This window comes from Pteropus medius, unplaced genomic scaffold (genome assembly GCF_902729225.1).
Source record: "Pteropus medius unplaced genomic scaffold, Ma_sr-lr_union100, whole genome shotgun sequence".
Lineage (NCBI taxonomy): Eukaryota > Metazoa > Chordata > Mammalia > Chiroptera > Pteropodidae > Pteropus > Pteropus medius.
Window position 1 is genome coordinate 13,012,000 of NW_024346667.1, and position 18,866 is coordinate 13,030,865.

The following is an 18,866-nucleotide window of genomic DNA, read 5'->3' on the forward strand; positions in this document are numbered from 1 at the left end:
CAAGTCCTGTTGAGATGGGCAGGAAGTAGGTGTGGCGTCGCTGCTCTGGGCCCACCTCGGTTCTCACCTTACCGGTAGCGCAGCCTCTACGTAATCCGTTTTTAAGTGGGGGCTGGCGCTAGTCCGAGGTATTCCCTAGGTTACTACCGTGGCCCGATCGCTTACGGCCAGCATGGAGTTCGTGAAGTGTTTGGGGCACCCCGAGGAGTTCTACAACCTATTGCGCTTCCAGATGGGGGGCTGGTATAAGGTGATACCCAAGATGGATCAGGTGAGCCAAGCATCCCTGCCAGGTCGGAGACTGTGCGCGCGGCAGCGCGGCGGGCGCCCTTCGGGCCCGGTGCGGAGGGCCCAAAATCGGGAGCAAGGGACGCGGCGAGCGGGTACCAAACGCCACAGACTCCCTCCTTCCCTCCGGGAGCAGACCCGCGCCCGGTCAGCCAGCCCCACTCGCCCAGCCCGGTTCATTCTCCTTAACCCAGCGCCGGGCCCAGCTGGCTTGGCTCCCTAGGCAGGCCCCCCTCCTCCCTCAAGTTGTCTTACTGCTTAAGATGTTCCTGCTCTGTCAAGACATTGGTTTTCAGGTAGTTTTGCTTAATGTTTCGTTCTTTCCGTGAGCACTGACGTTTACTTATGTTCTAATACGTGGTTTCCAAAACAGATTATATGGGCAGTATAAGTGGGCGAGGACCTTTGAGAGGATTGTGAACAAAATTAATTATGTAAACATTATCATGCGAATACCTTTTCTAGAATGAAACCTGACTCATCCAGTTTTCTGTTACGCCATCTCCTCCAGAAGCTTACTTCAATTTTCTGCAGTCTGATCAATCTCTTTTTCCTCAGTTTTTTTTAAACACGTATTTACTCTAACAGCTTCTTCTGTATGTCTGTGGATTAGCTACATTTTTGGCTTCTTGAAGACCAGACCTGGTTTTATTTGTTCATTTTTCATCTGCCTCATTCCAGTACCCTTTGTTAAATGAAAGTTATTTATTTCAACAAGGTATTTATTTCAACAAGAAAATTATTCCTTTCAGCAGAATTAATGAGTTGTATTAAAAGTTTTAAATTCTATTTCCCAGTGGATATATCACAGTCGAACACTGTTCTTTGTTTAAATGTACCCTTTATCCGTGTCCTTTATTAAAACACTTTAGTTTTCCATCAGAAAAAAATTTTTCCCTTTGTCTTGTAACTCAGAATCCTCCTCATCCTTCAAGATCTAGCTTCAGTATCACCTCTATTGACTATTCAGCAGACATTTATTAAATACCCATTCTGTTCTAGGCATTATAGTGGGTGCAGCATGGCCAGATGGCATGTAAAAACAAATAAGACACTTAAAGAGCTCACCATCTTGTCAGGTTAATAAAATGTAAAATTGTCCATAGAAAATTTAGGTAGGCACCACACCATCACGAGATGCCTTTTCATGTCACCTGTGAAGGTCCCTCAACTATTTTCTTTAACACTGTTTTACTTTATCTCAGTCTCATAGTCTTGTATTGTGGTTGTGTATTGGTTTTATCTTCCCCAAGTCCCTTTCAGATTTAAGATTCTATATTTGAAACAATTTGAAAATAATCTTGTTTGATGTACCTTCAGTGAATGAATGAACTAAAGGTGGGTACACTACTCTCAAGAAACATATAGCTTTTTAAACAAGATAAATGTAAGTAAATACCAGATTATAATAAATGCCATAAGGAAATTCACAGATGAGCAATATCACTTATGGTCAAGAAAGGAGATTAATCTTTTGAGGAATGCCTGAAGGAAATACAGCTTTAAATTGTTCTTGCACCTTGCTCAAAGGATATTAGTTTAATTAGAGCTTATTACTAAAAGTTCTTGGAGCTTTCCTGAAGTTATTTGCAAATATTTTTGCTATTGTATATTTGAGCATTTGGGGGAAGGAGAATGGTGTCCACTGTTATCACATTCTTCCAGAGATCTGTGACAAAACAGGTAGTCACTTTACAATCCAGGTTGCACGGTCTTCTTGAAGGCCTCCTGTAAGTCACTACCTCTGGAGACAGCCTACCTACTCCATCCCCTGACAGTTCTGGTTTTTAGGCAGTGTTACTTTATAGTGAGCTGAACTTTGTTCTCTTGCTGGAGCCAGGGAATCTAATCCTTGTTTTGTAATACAGCATTTGAAGTGTTTTAAGAAAACTTATATTCTCTCTAAGAATATTGATATAGAAGCCAAATGTTTTGTATTCTTGCATTTGTTATGTGTTGCTCTTTCCAGATCATTTACCAACTTGGTCTCTCTTCCTTTAAAGTCTATTGTTCAAAATTGAACAGTACTTCTGGTCATTTCAAGACTTTAAATTCCTTTCTTACGGATGTTGTATTTCTAGTTAACATAGGTTAAGATTGCTTTAACTTTAAAAAATGTATTTTATTTAAAATATTTCAAATAAATAGAAAAATACTGAAAATACTATAACAAACCATTTTGTGTCTATCTCTAAAATTAACTATATATATTAAGTTTTAGCTATATTTGCTTCTTTTTTGTTCTTGTTAAGAAATAATATGTCCAGATACAAATAAAAGTCCTTTTTCATCTCCCCCACCCCCACGTCAGTGTTCTTTTTTTTTTTTTTTTTATTTTAAGGCAGTCTTATCACAGAATTGTGGTCAGTCAAGATCCCTCATTGTACTTGTTCAGGACCTAGTCTTCCATCTTGATGGTACCTTGCCGAAAGGCTTTTTAAACCTAAGTTTTTACCATTTAGATAAAGGGTGTCATAATAATGGCTAATATTTATTGAGCTATTGCTGTGTGCCAAGAACTATTTTGAACACCTTACATCTGTTATTTAAACTTTCCAGTAACCCTGTGAAGAAGCTGCTATAATTTTTCCTGTTTTATAAATGAAGAACAGGCACAGAGAAGTTAATTAATTGCCTGAGGTCCAACAGCTATTGTGTGGTGGAGCCTATCTTTGACCTTGGCAGTCTGAATCCACAGCTCACTCTCTTAACTCCACCATTCTGCTTATCATTAAGGCAATAGACCACCACATTAAGCAGAGGATTGTCCAGATTCAACTTTAGGAGAGGTGGGAAGTTCTGGTCTAGGCCAGCTTGGTTGATTACTACTGGGTTTGTTCAGCTGACCAGATGGTATGGGCTTGACAATCTGATGGTTAGCAGTCTGTAGGCTGCAGTGTGAAGGGGTGACCAGGACATATGTGTCTCATCATCTAGCAGGAGCCTGGAAGAGCGCACACCCCAGTATGCACACGCTTTTCAAGCCTCTGCTTGAGTTACGTTTGCTACTGTCTTGTTGGCTAGAAAAAGTCACAAAGGAAGCCCAGATTCAAGTAGGTGGAGAAAGATCCCATCTCCTGATGGAAGGAGCCACAAACTTTTGTGGCCATTTTGTAACTTACCACACCTAGTCAATCTTGATAACAATCCTAAAGAAATGTTCCTATTATCACTGCCATTTTATAGATTAGGAACTGGTGGCATCGGGTAATTAAATAACTTTGGTGAGGTCACACAGCTCCCAAGCAGTGGTTCCAAGATGCCATTCCAGGCTTGTCTGAAAACCTCCATGCTTTAGTTTGAAGACCACCTGGGTAAAGAGCATAAGCTTTGACTAGTCCTAGACAGCAGATCAGATGCCAGCACTGTCACATGTGCTCCCAACACATAACAGGCACTCTGATTCCATTCCCTTCTTCAATTCTCAATTCTGTGTATTAGCTACCTTCCTACCTACCTATTCTACACACACACCCCACCGCCACCCCTTCCTTCCTTCATTCATTCAACAAACATGTGACAGCCCAGATTCTGTTTTAGGTGCTGGAGATACAACAGTGAACAAGGTAGATGAAGATCTTGCTTTTATGAACCTTATATTCTAGTGGAAGAGAGAGGATATTTCAACAGCTATCTCAAACATGATATTTCAGGTATAGTTAAGTACTACAAAGAAAAATAATAGGGCAAGGGTTCTGGGCATCTGAATCAGGGAACACAATTTATAGGGTTGGCTCCAGAGACTTGACTTCTCTGCCTCTCATTTTTCTTTCTACAAAATGAGTCCGTTGGAAAAACTGGTGTCATTGATTACCTTCTAGAGGAATGGGGGAATGGGTGGTCTTGATAAGGGGATAGGAGAAAGACTTTTCACAGTATCAAAACTCAAAAGTGAAAAACTTTTGAGTTTTTTAAAAAGTGAGACAGATTATTCCAACTCTTCTAGCTCTAAGATTTGATGAAAATACAATATTATTTGTTTTGCCAGTTGCAGTTTTTCTGAGCCCTTTTTAACTCCCATGAGCCACGCTTGAGTGGATCTCTAATTAGAGGAAACAGGAAAATCCATTTTCCCTCACTTGACATCTTAGTTTCTCTCGTAAGTAACAAAGAAGCTGGGGAAAAAATATACACTTAGCAGATCTTGAGGGCCGAATATTTCTGTCACAAAAGTATTTAGCTGTAGGAATTCAGAGTTTGGTAAACTTGATTTATACTGAATTTTTAGGAGCATATCAGTAAGTCTAGGGGCATACTGCCACCTGCAAGTTGTGACATCACTGAGGGCACTCAATGGGAAAGCAGGCGTTTTATAATGATGCAATTCTGGCTTCTGTCATTTCTAAATCCTGACTTAACTAACTAGCTGAATAACTTTTGGTAACAACCTTTGTGCAACAGTTTGTTCACCTGTAAAATAGATACCAGCTCAGTTGTTTAACTACTATTTCCAAATTCCAAAATGATCTGAAAACCAGTTTTTTCATAAGTTGGGCTCAAGACCATATGGCAGCAAAAAATTTACTTTGAATTGAAGTGATCCTGCTTGGTATATTCAAATGTTATGCTGAAGAAATGTTAAAACCAGTTATGGGATGCTGCTCCATAGTGACTGGGGCTATCTATGTATTTTATTGCTTGTTTTCTAAAACACAAAAATATCTGAATTCTACTATACATCTGGCCATGAAGATTTCAGGTTGATTGTAGGTCTGTAGTAACTTCCTTAAAGGGTATTTTGAGGATTTAAGAGGTACAGCAGGTTAAGTCAGTAATGTTTGTATTGTGCTTGGCAAGTAGGTAGCTGCCCAGTAAGTGGCAGTTATTAATCTTGTTATATAAATTCAGTTCCAAAGTTTGTGGGTTTTTCCCCCTTCTGAGAGAAACTGTATTACTTAAAGTCTTAATGGAAAGCCGTGGGGAGGGTTGGTAGCTGTTCACTTGCAGAACTGTCTTTCAGCTTGAGACAAGTCCCAGGAGTTCAGTCTTGTTTCTAGCCACTGCACATTCTTCCTTTACGTGCCCTTCATCCCTCTTTGCGCTCACCTGAGAGTTCTTGGAAGTGTGTAGCATCTTAGCAGTGGAAAACATCAGGATGCTCTAGGGACAGGCTGCAGTAGCTTTAGCTCCTGCAGCCTCAGCTTATGGGAATCAAGCAGTGGAAATTTTTAGTGAGTAGTGTTTCCCATAGTGTGTTTAATAGCTATAGCTTCCTGTATCTTGGTAAGTTGAGGAAATTTATTGTTACAGGGTGAGATACTGAAACAAATAGGTGACTGGAAAAAGAATGATGGGGGAAGGAGATAAGGAAGTGATTTATTGACCTTGATCACTTTTAAGAGTGAAAGAGGTGTGTTGGAAAAGAGAGGAGGGTAGTGTTCTTTAAGAGTGTTGCTTTTCAGAACCCGTGTGACTGCACTATTGTGTGTATTGCAACTCAGGGAGATATCAGCCCCCAAACCATCAGTTGTAGCTGAGGATTAAAACATCTGGCAATGCAAAAAGGAATCATTGTGGCCTGATAACAGCAGTTTATGCGAAGAGCTGGCATGGAGCTCAGTAAATAGCTCTTATTGTTTCTTTTATTTTACTGTGAAGTCTTGCCTTCACATTTTGAGAGGAAAGGAGTTGGTGAATCTTTTTTAAATGTTCTGAATGTGTTAATTTATTCATCAAACCTTCACTGAGTATTTTTATATGCCAGACACTACTAATGATTTTCTTAATTTGTGGTGCTCAGTATATGCTAATTTTTATTAATAATTTTTTATTGAACATGGCAGTAAAATTCTCATGTTTTTTTTTCTTTTTTTTTTTTTTAAGCTTTGTTATTTTGACTAAATAGTATGCATCCATGGTAGAAAATTTAGGGATCTTGACTAAAGTTTGGTCAAGGAGAGATGCTGTCACGAGGAGGAAAAGCAAGCTTCTCAAAAGTGGACTGGTTTCTGCTAGCATCCTGTGGGTTCGGGGAGAAGGGGAAGACGGAGAGGAAGGTGGCTGAGTGGCTAAGGAGTTGCAAGCCGGGAGTATGGGGCGGGGCCAACCGTGGAGGCGGGGCAACCTCTGGGTCGGCGGCGGGCCTCATGGGTGGAGTGGGCGGGTCCGGTGGACAGCCCGCTCCAAGCTCAGCCAGCCCCAAGCCTATTGGGGTGGCGGGAGAGCCGCCCCACCCCTCGGTGGGCGCTTCCCAGCTCCGCTTGGGTCGGGAGGAAAAACTGCGCTGGTCTCGCTTTTCTCATGGCCGCAGCCGCCTGCGGCATCAAGGCCATGTCCCTCTTCAAGCGGACCTTGGTGCTGAGCCCCACCGCTGCGCCCAGGGTCACGAGCACTGGCATCTCCCCGCGAGGCTGCTCACTGCCTCCCGCCACCTGGCCCTCCAAGGACTGGCCGCGGGGAGAGGGCGTCTGCCGTAGGCTGTGGAGCCCGACGGCTGCCGGCCATTTGCCCCAATCCCACTCTTGCTCCTCTACGTCTCCCACCTCCGCGTGTCTTCTCTGCCCTCAGGATTCGCTCAGCAGCAGCTTGAAAACTTGTTACAAGTATCTGCGTCAGACTAGTCGCAGTTTCGCAGCTGTTATCCAGGCGCTGGATGGGGAAATGCGGTAAGTGTCAGAGGCAGTTCCTTTGACGTAGGAGACGAAAGCTTTTTTCTAGAGGACTTTGAGTCATTTGAAGCTGTTTGACATAGCTCCTAACCGTTGGGTCTCTGTGCCTTCGTGGCTTAAGCAGAACATGCTCTACTCGAGTGAAGGGAATGTTTCTTGTTGAAACGCCTATGTATTTACTTTAGGTTGCCCTTCCAGGCACCTCACCATCTAATAGTGCCCTGGCAGGCCCAGCTCTTTCAGGGAGGGGACGGAGGGGGGTGTTTATTAACCTTTTTTAGTCCTGGCAGCCGAACCTGCCTTTGAACAGGTCATGCATTTTTCTTGGCTTCCCTGATGCTCCTTTGCGTTTCTAGTATACTGTGTTAATTTTTTCCAGATCGCCTCTGTGCAGATTACATAAATCCATGAATTTAGACCAGTTGCCTTTATGCTTGGTAGTATTTATACGGAGAAGTTGGGTCTTTTGACTTTTTTATCTGCAAGTATTCCATCTAAACACTGGGTCTGTTGGCCTTTGTACAGTTGTTCTACATTAGTTAAATGTAACTCATTCTGGGAGTAGTAGTGCCATCCAAGTGATATGTTTTTTTTTTTTAATTTCTTTTTTTATAATTTAACTACAGAAGTTCATTGCTCCCATCCAAGAAAAGAAAACTAAGATGTCTCAAGTATAAAAGGCTTTGGATGTTCTTTCATAGTTCTGCAGAGTTAAAGGTATAAGAGGGTTTAGAAAACGGTCTAGCATACATAAGAAGCTATTTTAAAATAAATATCTTGGAAGTTTGTTCCAATATATTAATAGTTCTTTCTTTTTTACAGCAATGCAGTATGCATATTTTATCTGGTTCTCCGAGCTCTGGACACTCTGGAAGATGACATGACCATCAATCTAGAAGTAAAGGTCCCAATGTTACAAAACTTTCACTCTTACCTTTATGAACCCAACTGGTGCTTCATGGAGAGCAAAGAGAGGGATCGACAAGTGCTGGAGGATTTCCCAACGGTAGTGGAATTACAGATCTCTTCTGCATAGGGTTGTGCTTATAATTGATGTAATGTCAGCCAGCGTACATACCTGTAGAGAACAATAAAACAAGCAGTCTGAGGGCAGCATACTATAATGGGATGGTTAAGATTCTGAAGCCAGACTGCCTGTGTTGGAATCCCAACTCTACCAGTTATTAACTGGTACTTAAGCAGCCTGTTTGTGCCTCATTTTTTTAACCTATAAAATAAGAGGCAATAATAGTGCCTACCTCATAGTATTGCTATGAGGGTTAAAAGAATTAATATAGATAAATCTCTTAGAATGACATTAGCTACTATTATTAGTAGTATATGTTTGGAAGTCCAGTGTTTATTCCTGTGGAAAGATGCATTCAAGTTCCAGTGTCTTAAAAGATAGATTCTCAGTCTAGCTCAACAAAACCTATTGCCTACATAATGCAGCCTCAGTATGTAGCACTGCTGCCTTCTTGGGTGCTCTAAGCCTGGTAGTGTGGACATATTGCTCATGATGAGTAGCAGCTATGGTGTAGGGAGCAAGCAGCTGTGGTGAAGACTGAGATGCAGGATGAGCATCTGCCGCTTCCAGCTCTCTGATTCTTTCCAGCCGTGTGTGATTCTGGACAAGTTCTTTAATTGCTTGATGCCTCAGTTTCCTCATTTGTAAAGTTAGCTATGAGGATTGAATAAGTTTACATGTAAAAAGTATTTATAATAGTGCCTGCTGCATACTAAATATTCTAGAAATATTAGGTATTCAGTCCATTTCTTGGAGTAAAGTGGATTATTAAATTAAAATCTCGAGCTTTAGAAAATCCTACAAGTTTATGTGATACATGGGACCGGGTCCTGCTTTTTTGGAACTTGCATGTCTTATCACAAATAAGTGATTTAGCCAAGTCTCATGTTACCTAACAGACCAAAGAAGCTCTTCTTTTTATATACAGTTGCCAGGATTTGGAGGAAGAATAGTCCTTATTGTGGCTCTTCCTATTGAAACAAATCTATATTCCTCAGTGGAGAGGGGAGGAATCCACCCATTGCAAAAGACTGAGAAGGACTCCTTTGGAGCAAGGGCCATTTCAGATCACTGAGATTACATCTTAAATGTCAAAGCCAAAAATCAGTACAAACCAAAAAAATCTATGACGAATAATCAGGTGGAGTCAATACAGTACACAACACAAAAGAAGAAAGAAAAAGAATCTGTGAAAAAAAATTGGTGAGGAATTAAGGCTCACACTTTTGTCCATTATGCTGGTGGACTCACCCTGGTACCCTTCCTTCATGTACTTGGAGTGATCAGAGAGTACCCCAAGGACCTAGAAATCTGTAGTTGTGGATCAGAATCACCTGGAGGGATAAGAAAAAGCCCTCCTGGCTCACTTTATTTGGCAGAGCTTGTTATTATTCATAGGGAATGTGTCAAATGGGGCGCCAAGTGTGGAGCAAGTCAGCAATGCCCTCTCCCCCTCTCAGATTTCTGGGAAAACAGAGCTCTTCATTGCCTCTTTTTCCTGGATATTTTTGTTTTCATTTTTTGAATTGTATAATTATGTAATGAGTACCAAAGAGTTGTTGAAGGGAGGGATGGTTTAAATTCAGCTGTGAGGTGTTTATTTTGGAGTGTTTGTTTTTAAGAGCCCAGGCTGCTGCTCCTCCCCCATCTCACTGGCCTTTCCTCTCTTATAAATAGAACTGACTTAGCTAAGGATGTGTTGAAAGAACAGGGTCTTAGGAAGATTCAGGGATTCAAATAACCTTTGGTAAAGTTGCTCATTTGTTTTAGTCCACAATAGGAATTACCCTGGCTTTGCCCTGAAACAGCTGTTCTGGAAAGAACTGTGTTCTGGAGATACTGGGTTGATTTTACGGATTTTTGGGTTTAACAGTTGATGTTTAGTACTGTAATCCTAAAGTTTCTTAGGCTCTGATTCTGTTTAGTGCCCTGCAACCAGCTGGTTTTCCCTTGGGTCCTTAAATTAGGTGTTACTCGAGGAACCTTTTCTAACCTTTCTGTAAACAGACTAAGTATTTCTCACACTTCTGATGCTTAACAAAGTCTGTTCACTGTTTTTAGTATCGTAATATTTTATAGCATTTTATATAAGCAGTTTCATGATGTGTTTATATTGTATTTTGAAAACCTATAAATACTTTGAACTTAAGATACTTGTGCAGAAGCAATGAATTTTAAAGGCATCAGTAGTACTTTCCTACATTAGAGCTTGGGCTATGAAAAAAATGTTGGGTGTCAGTCCTCAGAATGAGCTAACTATAGGTGTTTAAGGGGTTAAAAAAAGTATAGCTTTATAGTGCAGGAGACACTATAGCTTCGTGATACAAATTTGGGAACAGATGATAGAAAATGTCTGATCTCCTTGCTAGAATATAAACTCTATAGACGCAGGAGTTTCTGATTATTTCTGGCTGTCTTTCTCAGTGCCTAGACAATGCTTGTTACACAGGAAGTGCTTGATACCTTGGTATGAATGAATCTTCACTTAACGAGGTTTGTCTAAAATGAGGCCTTCTAACTAAAGTTCTTAGACTTATGCCGTTTTATGTTGGTGCATCTCATTTATTATATATCAGAAAGATGAGTGAATAGGGAGACTGAATCTTCTTTTGAGTCTAGAAACTAGCATTTTAGGCCCTTCTATTTTAATATTTATAAAATTTTCTGGATTTATTGTCAATATATAGAAAACTAGTATAATCTAGATGTTGGGTTTATAGATGAATCATTTGAGAGTCTTAGTTAATAAGTTATACTTTTGCTTTGCTTTATGGTTTGTAGGTACCATGTTGGTTCCTAGTATAAATACATATTTCATATTTTCTGTTTTCTTTATGATCTCCATTTCAGATCTCTTTTGAGTTTAGAAATCTGGCCGAGAAATATCAAACAGTGATTGCTGACATTTGCCGAAAAATGGGATGTGGGATGGCGGAGTTTTTGGTTAAGCAAGTGACATCTGAACAGGAATGGGACCAGGTTAGTGTTCCTATAAAACAGCGTGTGGTGCATAAGACAGGGCCAGCAGGACTCATTGTGAAATTCAGAATAAGGAGAAAATTGTCCCCCAGATCCAGGATTTCTGCTTTTACAACCCTTTTGTTTAGCTTGAATGTCTCATCATAAATACTTAATAAGGGCTTATGGTTTGATACTTGAAATAATTGATGCTCTAGAGAGTTTGCCATTAAGTTAGGCCAAAGTAGATAGAAATTATCCCAGAGGTACAGACATTAAGCTTATAGAAGTCTCTCTGACTTGTGAAATTTTAGGTAAATGATTAAATTACTTCAGGTAATAGATAACAATTTTCATATTTTAAAATGTTTTTTGTTATTTTCGTCTTTTCTATGACCAAGTGTGTGTATACATACCTTAGTATCTGAGTCATTTCAGTTCCATCTTAGCACAAGATGAACTTTAAACTGTTATGTGTCCATTTCCTTAGAAATAAAAGTAGTTCATAAAAATCCACAGGTATTAACTTTGGATTATGGATGTATTATACTAAGAGGTAAGCATCTCTCTAATACCTTACTTCTTCCTTTCCCATCATCTCCTTACAGAAATAAGACAATACGAGATATTCTAAGTTTCTTGACATCCCCCACCCCCACAATTCATTTGTTGGTTATAAACAAATATGTGTGGGGCTGAGCAAGGGTGAGGCTGTCTTCCTCAGGAGACATAATATCTGGAAGGGCTATGAGAGCAGATGAAGTGGCAAATAAAATTGCAGTGGCTTTTTTTTTGGCCAGTTTATTCCTGACCAGCAGCTATAAAGGATATAGACCAAGTTAGGAGTTAGGGAACTGGGAGAGAGTGCTTATCTAGACAAGCGATCTAATTGACTATAAAGACTAAACTAACTAACAGAATGCAGGGTGGTGGGGTGGGGCTTGCCCATTTTCCATAGGAATGGCATTGTAAGACTTATTATCCCAGTAGAAGCAACTGGCATTTTAAACATCTAAACTATGTATGTATTTTGTATCTTTAACAGTGTGTAGGTTAGTATATCAAGAGCAAGCTACTTCATATTCATTTAGTGAGTACAGGTCCAAGGCCTGGCCTCTTAATTTTTCAAGCTTCAGAACTCAATAGCAACATCGTTGGAACTGCTCCTGGGTTGATGCTCCCCAAGTGAGCATGTATGTGATTGCTGCTAGAATATCAGTTTATGAATTTAAATTTAAAGATAAAACTGGCCAAGAACCAGCACTGGTTATCTGTATAATAACTTCCTTTTCTGCTGTGTAGGTCTATCAGGAAACCATTTTAGTAAAAGTTTTCTTATTGAACTACTTCAATCTTTTACAGTACTGTCACTATGTTGCTGGGCTGGTAGGAATTGGCCTTTCCCGACTGTTCTCAGCCTCAGAGTTAGAAGACCCCTTAGTTGGTGAAGACACAGAGCGTGCCAACTCTATGGGCCTGTTTCTGCAGAAAACAAACATCATTCGTGATTATCTGGAAGATCAGCAAGAAGGAAGAGAGTTTTGGCCTCAAGAGGTAACAAATTCAGGGGATTTGGGGAAAATTAATTTTAAACACTTTCTGAAAACCATTAAATCTTTTTGGTTGCAAGTGACAGAAATGTAAATCAAACTACCTTCGGCAACATAAAAGGTATATATAAAGTAGGTTAAGATTTAGTTTGCTTCCTGTAGGTAGACTGGCTGAAACCAGGGGTTCAGATTCTGTAATCAGTCTTTGTGTTCTTTCTTTCTCTCTTTTGACAGGCATTCTCCAAGTAGTAGATATAATAACCCATGACTCACAACCTACTAGTTTAACAAAAATGTCCTTAGGAAGGTTTGATTGGTATGGCTTGGTTCCTATTGCCATCCTTTATAACCAGTTACTGTGCCAGAGGGCTGAGTACTCTGACCAGGCTTGGATTATGTCTGCCCAATGCACATAGAATGGATTCCCCCAAGGAAGAAAGATTAAAAGAAAGAAGAGGGAAAGGATGCTAGATAGGCAAAAACTACAGATGTTCATTTTAAGAGATAAGAGTTGATCTTTGACAGTTAAAAAGTGGATAGGGGAAGAAAAGGTTTTGACATTGATTTTCTTCAGAAAGAAAGCTAGAAAATCTTATGACTATCTGCTGATTTTATTCCAGCATTTACCTTTTTCTTTCCATAAAATGGTTTCCTAAAACAAAGTGCTTTCTAAAGTGAAAAAAGGCAGGTGGCAAAGTGGGAAAATATTGGTAAATTATACTGCAGATAAAAGGTTAATCTTTAAAGAAAAAGTACTAAAAAATAAGAAAGACCAAGTGCCCTGTAGAAAAATGGATAAAGTGATAAAAACAGATAGCATCACAGAAAGATGCAGATGATCCTTAAACATCTGAAAAGATGATCAGTCTTATTCTTAAGAAAAATTCACATTAGAAGTACCCTGAGCTCAGAAGCATAGTTTTTCAAGCTTCCCAGGTGACTAATATATAGCCAGGGATGACAAACAGCTCTTGACCAACCCTCCTTTGACACCATGGCTCCAAGAAGGGAAAAGGGGCCTGTCTGAGGACCCCCAGTGAGTTAGTGGCCACCCTGCGAGAGAAGCCCCTGTCTCTCGGGTCCCAGCCCAGTGGCTGCCTAGCATACCACACTGCCTCAGATGAGCACATCACCCAAGTGCGGTTCACGGGTACTACCAGTTCTGCTGTCTGTGCACATTTCACCTCCCTCTTCTGTAAAATGGAAGCACAGAAAGAACTACAGTTGACCCTTGAACATGGGCTTGGACTGCGCGGTTTTGGTTATACGCAGATTTTTTTCCATTCGTGTACGGTCAGGTCAGCCCTCTATATCCCTGGGTTTCGCATCCATGAATCCAACCGACATTGTTTTCAGTCTGTGGTTGGGAATCTGGATGTGGAGGGCCAACTGTATGTCATGTTCTGCATCATTTTACATAAGGAACTTGAGCATCTTACATAAGGAACTTGAGCATCCGCAGATCTTGGTATCTGTGGGGGTCTAGGGACCAATCCCCCACAATAACAAGGGACGACTAGTTAAGTTTGGGGGGAGCTAAAAGTACATGTGAATTTTTTATGCTTGTATTTATATCTAAATTGTCAGATCTGCTAGCCATTATCTACTATAATATCACCCTTTCTCTACTTGTTTAGTCTTAGTTTTATGCTTACCACCCATCTTTATGTTGGCGTCTCTAGTCATTTTGGTTTTCTGAGGCTCGTGCTCTGGTGGACAGGAAGACCCATCAGAACAATAATTCTCTGTGTTTATACATACTGGTAATAGTTTGTCTGTGTCCTTTATATTTGAAAGTCAGTCTGGATTAAAATTTTCTGTTCAGTTTTAAGTATCTTAAATGTGTTACTCCATTTCCTTTTGCTTTAAAGACTGGCTGTTGAGAATTTAATGATAATTTTCTTTATTTCTTTCTTTCTTTTTTTTTTTTTATAAGTTATGAGTTCTTTTTCTTTACCTTGGTGGTCTCCGTCCAGATCCATTATCCTTAGAGATGCCAGATGGTGCTGTCTTGCTTCTGTCATCCTTTCTGCAATTTTTAGCTGGAATTTTGAATTTTGCAAAGATGGTGGTGGTGGCAGCAGCAGCTTAGTTTTGGGATTTTCCCAGATTTTCACAAAAGTTATAAAACAACTTGTCCAAAAAAAAAAAGCTAAACAAACAGACTCAGAATCCAGGCCATTGGTAATGTACAAAAGCACTAAGTGACACAACAGTCCCAGGAGCTCCAAAACAAAAGTGGAGGCATACACCACATACACCACAAACAAAACCTGTCTGCTGCCAGAGCCTGCACAGGGGAAAGCAAGGATTGGCTATGGAGTGTGTAACAGACCTGAAAATGAGAGGCCAACAGGTATTCACTGGACAGCCGGATGGGCTCCTTTGAGAAGAGCATGTGACATAGGGAGAGGTTTTCCTTTCCCAGTAGTGGGTGAGCAGAGGGGCCATGACAAAGCCTGGAGGAGCTAGAGTGGACTATCCCCCTTTGAATAAGAAAGGATCTTTGTGAATAAGAACAATGTTCACAGTAAACTCTTAGCTGCTGCCAGAATTCTCTTCCCAGGAGTGGGTCCCACATTGTGGAGTGAAATAAAAATTGAGCAGAATAGACCTAAATGACATCAACCAAAATTTAGACAATGAGATGATTTGAACACTAACTAGATATTTTGTATTCAGTGTTTATTGTTAATTTTTACAATAATATGTAATATGTGTACAAGAAAGGTTCCATAATGAAGTATTTGTAGAGAAATTGATGTATCAGGGCTTTAATTTCAAATAACCCCAGGGCTGGAGTGGGGGGACATATAGATGGAACAAGATTGGCCAAATGTCAATAATTGTTGAAGCTGGAAGATAGATACATAGGGGTTTATTAAGTATTTTCTCCAGGTTCTGCAGAACAGTCTAGTACCATCAATCTCAGTGGGTTTAGGTACATTTAAGAATGGTAATAAATTTGATTCTCCATAGAATTTCCTAGTGTTTTTAGGCCTAATCATTTATTTTGGGGAGTATATAAAGTTATAATAAATGTCATTCTTTAGGAAGCTTAATAATTACCCAAGAATAAAAGTAAGTTATTTGCTTCAGAGAATCCTCTAAATAATATTGTTAAAAATTATCAAACGAATCCCACTGTTGGAGTTGAGGATGTTATTTCACTTTCAAGTTGCTAAGATCCAGGGTGGTAATGTTCTTGGTATACACCCAGCTCATTTTCTCCAGATTTGCATGTTCAGCAGCATTTTTATCAGAATTAGGAATGTGATCTTAATCATTAACTGGAGACCTGGCACTCTTGAGAATGTTTAGCTTGCAGTACTGTTGTAGCTGATTTTGTACATATCTGGTTAACAGGAGGCCCTTTTAGTATGAGGTCATCAAAGTATTGCTTAGTCTATGCCGTATTAATTGTACTCTTAGGTTGTGATTAGACCCTGACTTGTCATAAATAGCCACTGATTGGACCTTAAAATGGACTTGCTCTTGGTCATAGATAAGTCAGCAGCTAAGAGTTTACTGTGTACATTGTTCTTATTCACAAAGATCCTTTCTTATTGCTTACATGTTCTTTCCCTATGCACATCGTGACTTGTTTTTTAATCTTGTCTGTCTAGATTTGGAGCAAGTATGTTAAGAAGTTGAGTGATTTTACTAAGCCAGAGAATATTGACTTAGCTGTGCAGTGTCTGAATGAACTTATAACCAGTGCACTACACCACATCCCAGATGTCATCACCTACCTATCCAGACTTAGAAACCAAAGTGTGTTTAACTTCTGCGCTATTCCACAGGTATGGAATAGGGCTGGTCTTGTTTTATATGGGAGGCAGAGGCTAAAGGGAGTCGTGTAGTGGGGTGGGTAGAATGTATTTTGATGTACAATATTCAAGAATATGGTCACTTAAAAAGTGGCTCTAGTTATTTTCTTTTGCTGGGGGGCAGGCAGCGTTTCACAATACCTCCCCTTTGACTTACAACCTCCACACTCAGCTAAGCCTCAAGGTTAAGTCTGCTCCTTTCCAGAACCTTCCACAACTTTTTTTTTTTTTCCATTAAATATTGTAAGCTAGTTAGTTAAATTTTTATCCTTACAGTTAAATCTAGGGATCTGGCCTAGATTTATGGGGACTGCTGAGTAAAACGTAGGTGAAGCTATTATCATTAAAAAGTCTTAATTAGGTACCTAATATTTGTTCTCCTTTTCCTAGACTCAGGCTAACAGAACCTGATTCTATGTTCCTAGCCCCTTACTACTCTAGGAGCTTACAATTTTTAAAATGCCTTTATCAGGTATTTCAGTTTGTAACTCAACTAAGTGAAGAAAGTCATAGGATTTAACTGATTAGGAAACTTGGTTTGATCTTGTTCTAATGACCAATCTTTAAAAAAAATTTTTCAGTTACAGTTGACATACAGTAATATATTAGTTTCAGGTGTACAACATAGTAATTAGACATTTATATAATTTATGAGGTGATCACCCCGATAAGTCTGGTATGCATCTGACACCATGTAGTTATTACAGTATTATTGACTATATTCCCTATGCTGTACTTTACATTCCCCTGACTATTTTTAATACTGGCAATCCAATAAGGGGAGAATATCCAAAATATATAAGGAACTTATATAACTTAACACCAAAAAAACAATCCAATTTAAAAATGGCATAAGGCCTGAACAGACATTTCTCCAAAGAGGACATAAAGATGGCCAATAGACATATGAAAAGATGCTCAACATCACTAATCATCAGGAAAAAACAAACTAATAGCACAATGAGATAGCACCTCACACTTACCAGAAAGGCTATCAATAAATCAATAAATGAGTGTTGACGAGGCTGTGGAAAAAAGGGAACCCTTGTGCACTGTTGGTGGGATTGCAAATTGGTGCAGCCACAATGGAAAACAGTATGGAGGATCCTCAAAAAATTAAAAATAGAACTTACCATATGACTCAGCAGTTCTACTTCTGGGTATTTATATGAAAAAATCTAATGGCCAGTCTTGAATGGTTGTTGGAACTAAGATCTGTAGGCCTGACCTGGGTTTTTGTTTATCCTAGAAATAATTTACCTTTGAGCATGGGAAACTAGAACTACTGCCCTTTTGTTCCCCCCACCTCCATGCTAATTTTTTAATGTATAATGATTATGTTCATTGTAGGAAAAATAGGGGAGAAAAACATTTAATTCAATTCTAATAGAAAATTCTTATTGGGTATTTTTTGAGATATATTTTTCAGATATAACAACTCATTGCTTTAGCATGGAAAATATTGCATTGGTTTGTTGTTTCCTAATAAAAGAGTTTTCATGGCTAAACTATAGAATCAAGACTGCAAAGACCCCTTGATTATTCTGTGTTGAGAAAGGGAGGAGTGGGAAATGTAAAAATCTAGATATGCTTTCTTCATGGGTCTTTTTTCTTCGTTGGTTATATCTTAGCTCTTTGGGAGCTCTTTCTCATTCTACAGAAGGTTTTCTTACTGTTTCATGATGATGGTTGCTTATAGCGCTGTTTACTAACGATTTTTTTCACGAAATGAAATGAATTAGTGTTTTTTCCTTCTCCTTATTATCCGTAGGTAATGGCCATTGCTACTTTGGCTGCCTGTTATAATAATCAGCAGGTGTTCAAAGGAGTAGTGAAGATTCGAAAAGGACAAGCGGTAACCCTAATGATGGATGCCACCAATATGCCAGCTGTCAAAGCTATAATACACCAGTATATAGAAGAGGTAGGTTTTTATTGAACTACTTGGATAATGTGTAGGTATTTTTATGATTTAGATAATGTCACTTAAACATCTCAGGTTTGGATATTAGATGATTCTAACAACTCACCGTGTCATGGTACAAAGACATGAATTGGTAGCCTTTATTAGGAAAAAGTATGCTCACAAGGAGCTGATTGTGCAGAGTTGCACAGGACCCTGGTAAGAGGCGATAAATGAAGCAAGGCTTTATTTAGGATGGAGCTTCTAAGTATAAACATATTTTTTGAGCTAGGAGATGATTTTAGAGCCCACTGAAGTTATCAAGTAGAGGTTTTGGATTTCTTTGGTGCCAAGGTGGAGAACAGATCATGGATTTTACGAGTCAAGCATAGAGGCAGGAGCTCAATTAGGAGGCTGGTGTAGCTTAGGTGAGAGGCGTGGAGGGCAGTAATTGGAGGCATGAAGAGGACAGGGTTCAGCAAATATTTCAGAGGTTTGTGGAGGGGATAGGTGCAGAGGTGCAGGGAGGACTCTCGGATGACTCTCAGGTACCCTGCTTCTGTTCTTGCCTTTCTTCATCTAGGCTGTGGCCCGTGCCACAGATTCGGTCTTGTTTTCCAAAGCCGCATCTGCCAGTCTTTCCAGTATTGCCCCTCCTCCATATTACTCTACTTCAGCCTCAAAACTGCTGACGTTACTGAG

General features: G+C 39.7%; 1 protein-coding gene across 4 annotated transcripts in view; it reads left to right on the forward strand.

The window, feature by feature from the left end:
- Positions 1-18,866, forward strand: part of FDFT1 (farnesyl-diphosphate farnesyltransferase 1) — a 22,767-nt gene continuing 3,901 nt past the window's right edge. The window contains exons 1-7 of one of the 4 annotated variants that reach the window (XM_039876078.1): positions 3-271; positions 6,796-6,893; positions 7,719-7,902; positions 10,774-10,902; positions 12,244-12,435; positions 16,058-16,234; positions 18,033-18,185. In XM_039876078.1, coding sequence (XP_039732012.1) covers positions 173-271; positions 6,796-6,893; positions 7,719-7,902; positions 10,774-10,902; positions 12,244-12,435; positions 16,058-16,234; positions 18,033-18,185 — 1,032 coding nt within the window. In that variant the 5' untranslated portion in view covers positions 3-172. Of the gene's footprint in view, positions 272-6,454; positions 6,894-7,588; positions 7,614-7,718; positions 7,903-10,773; positions 10,903-12,243; positions 12,436-16,057; positions 16,235-18,032; positions 18,186-18,866 lie in introns of those variants that run through there. The other 3 variants (XM_039876079.1, XM_039876077.1, XM_039876080.1) reach the window with 3 other exon arrangements.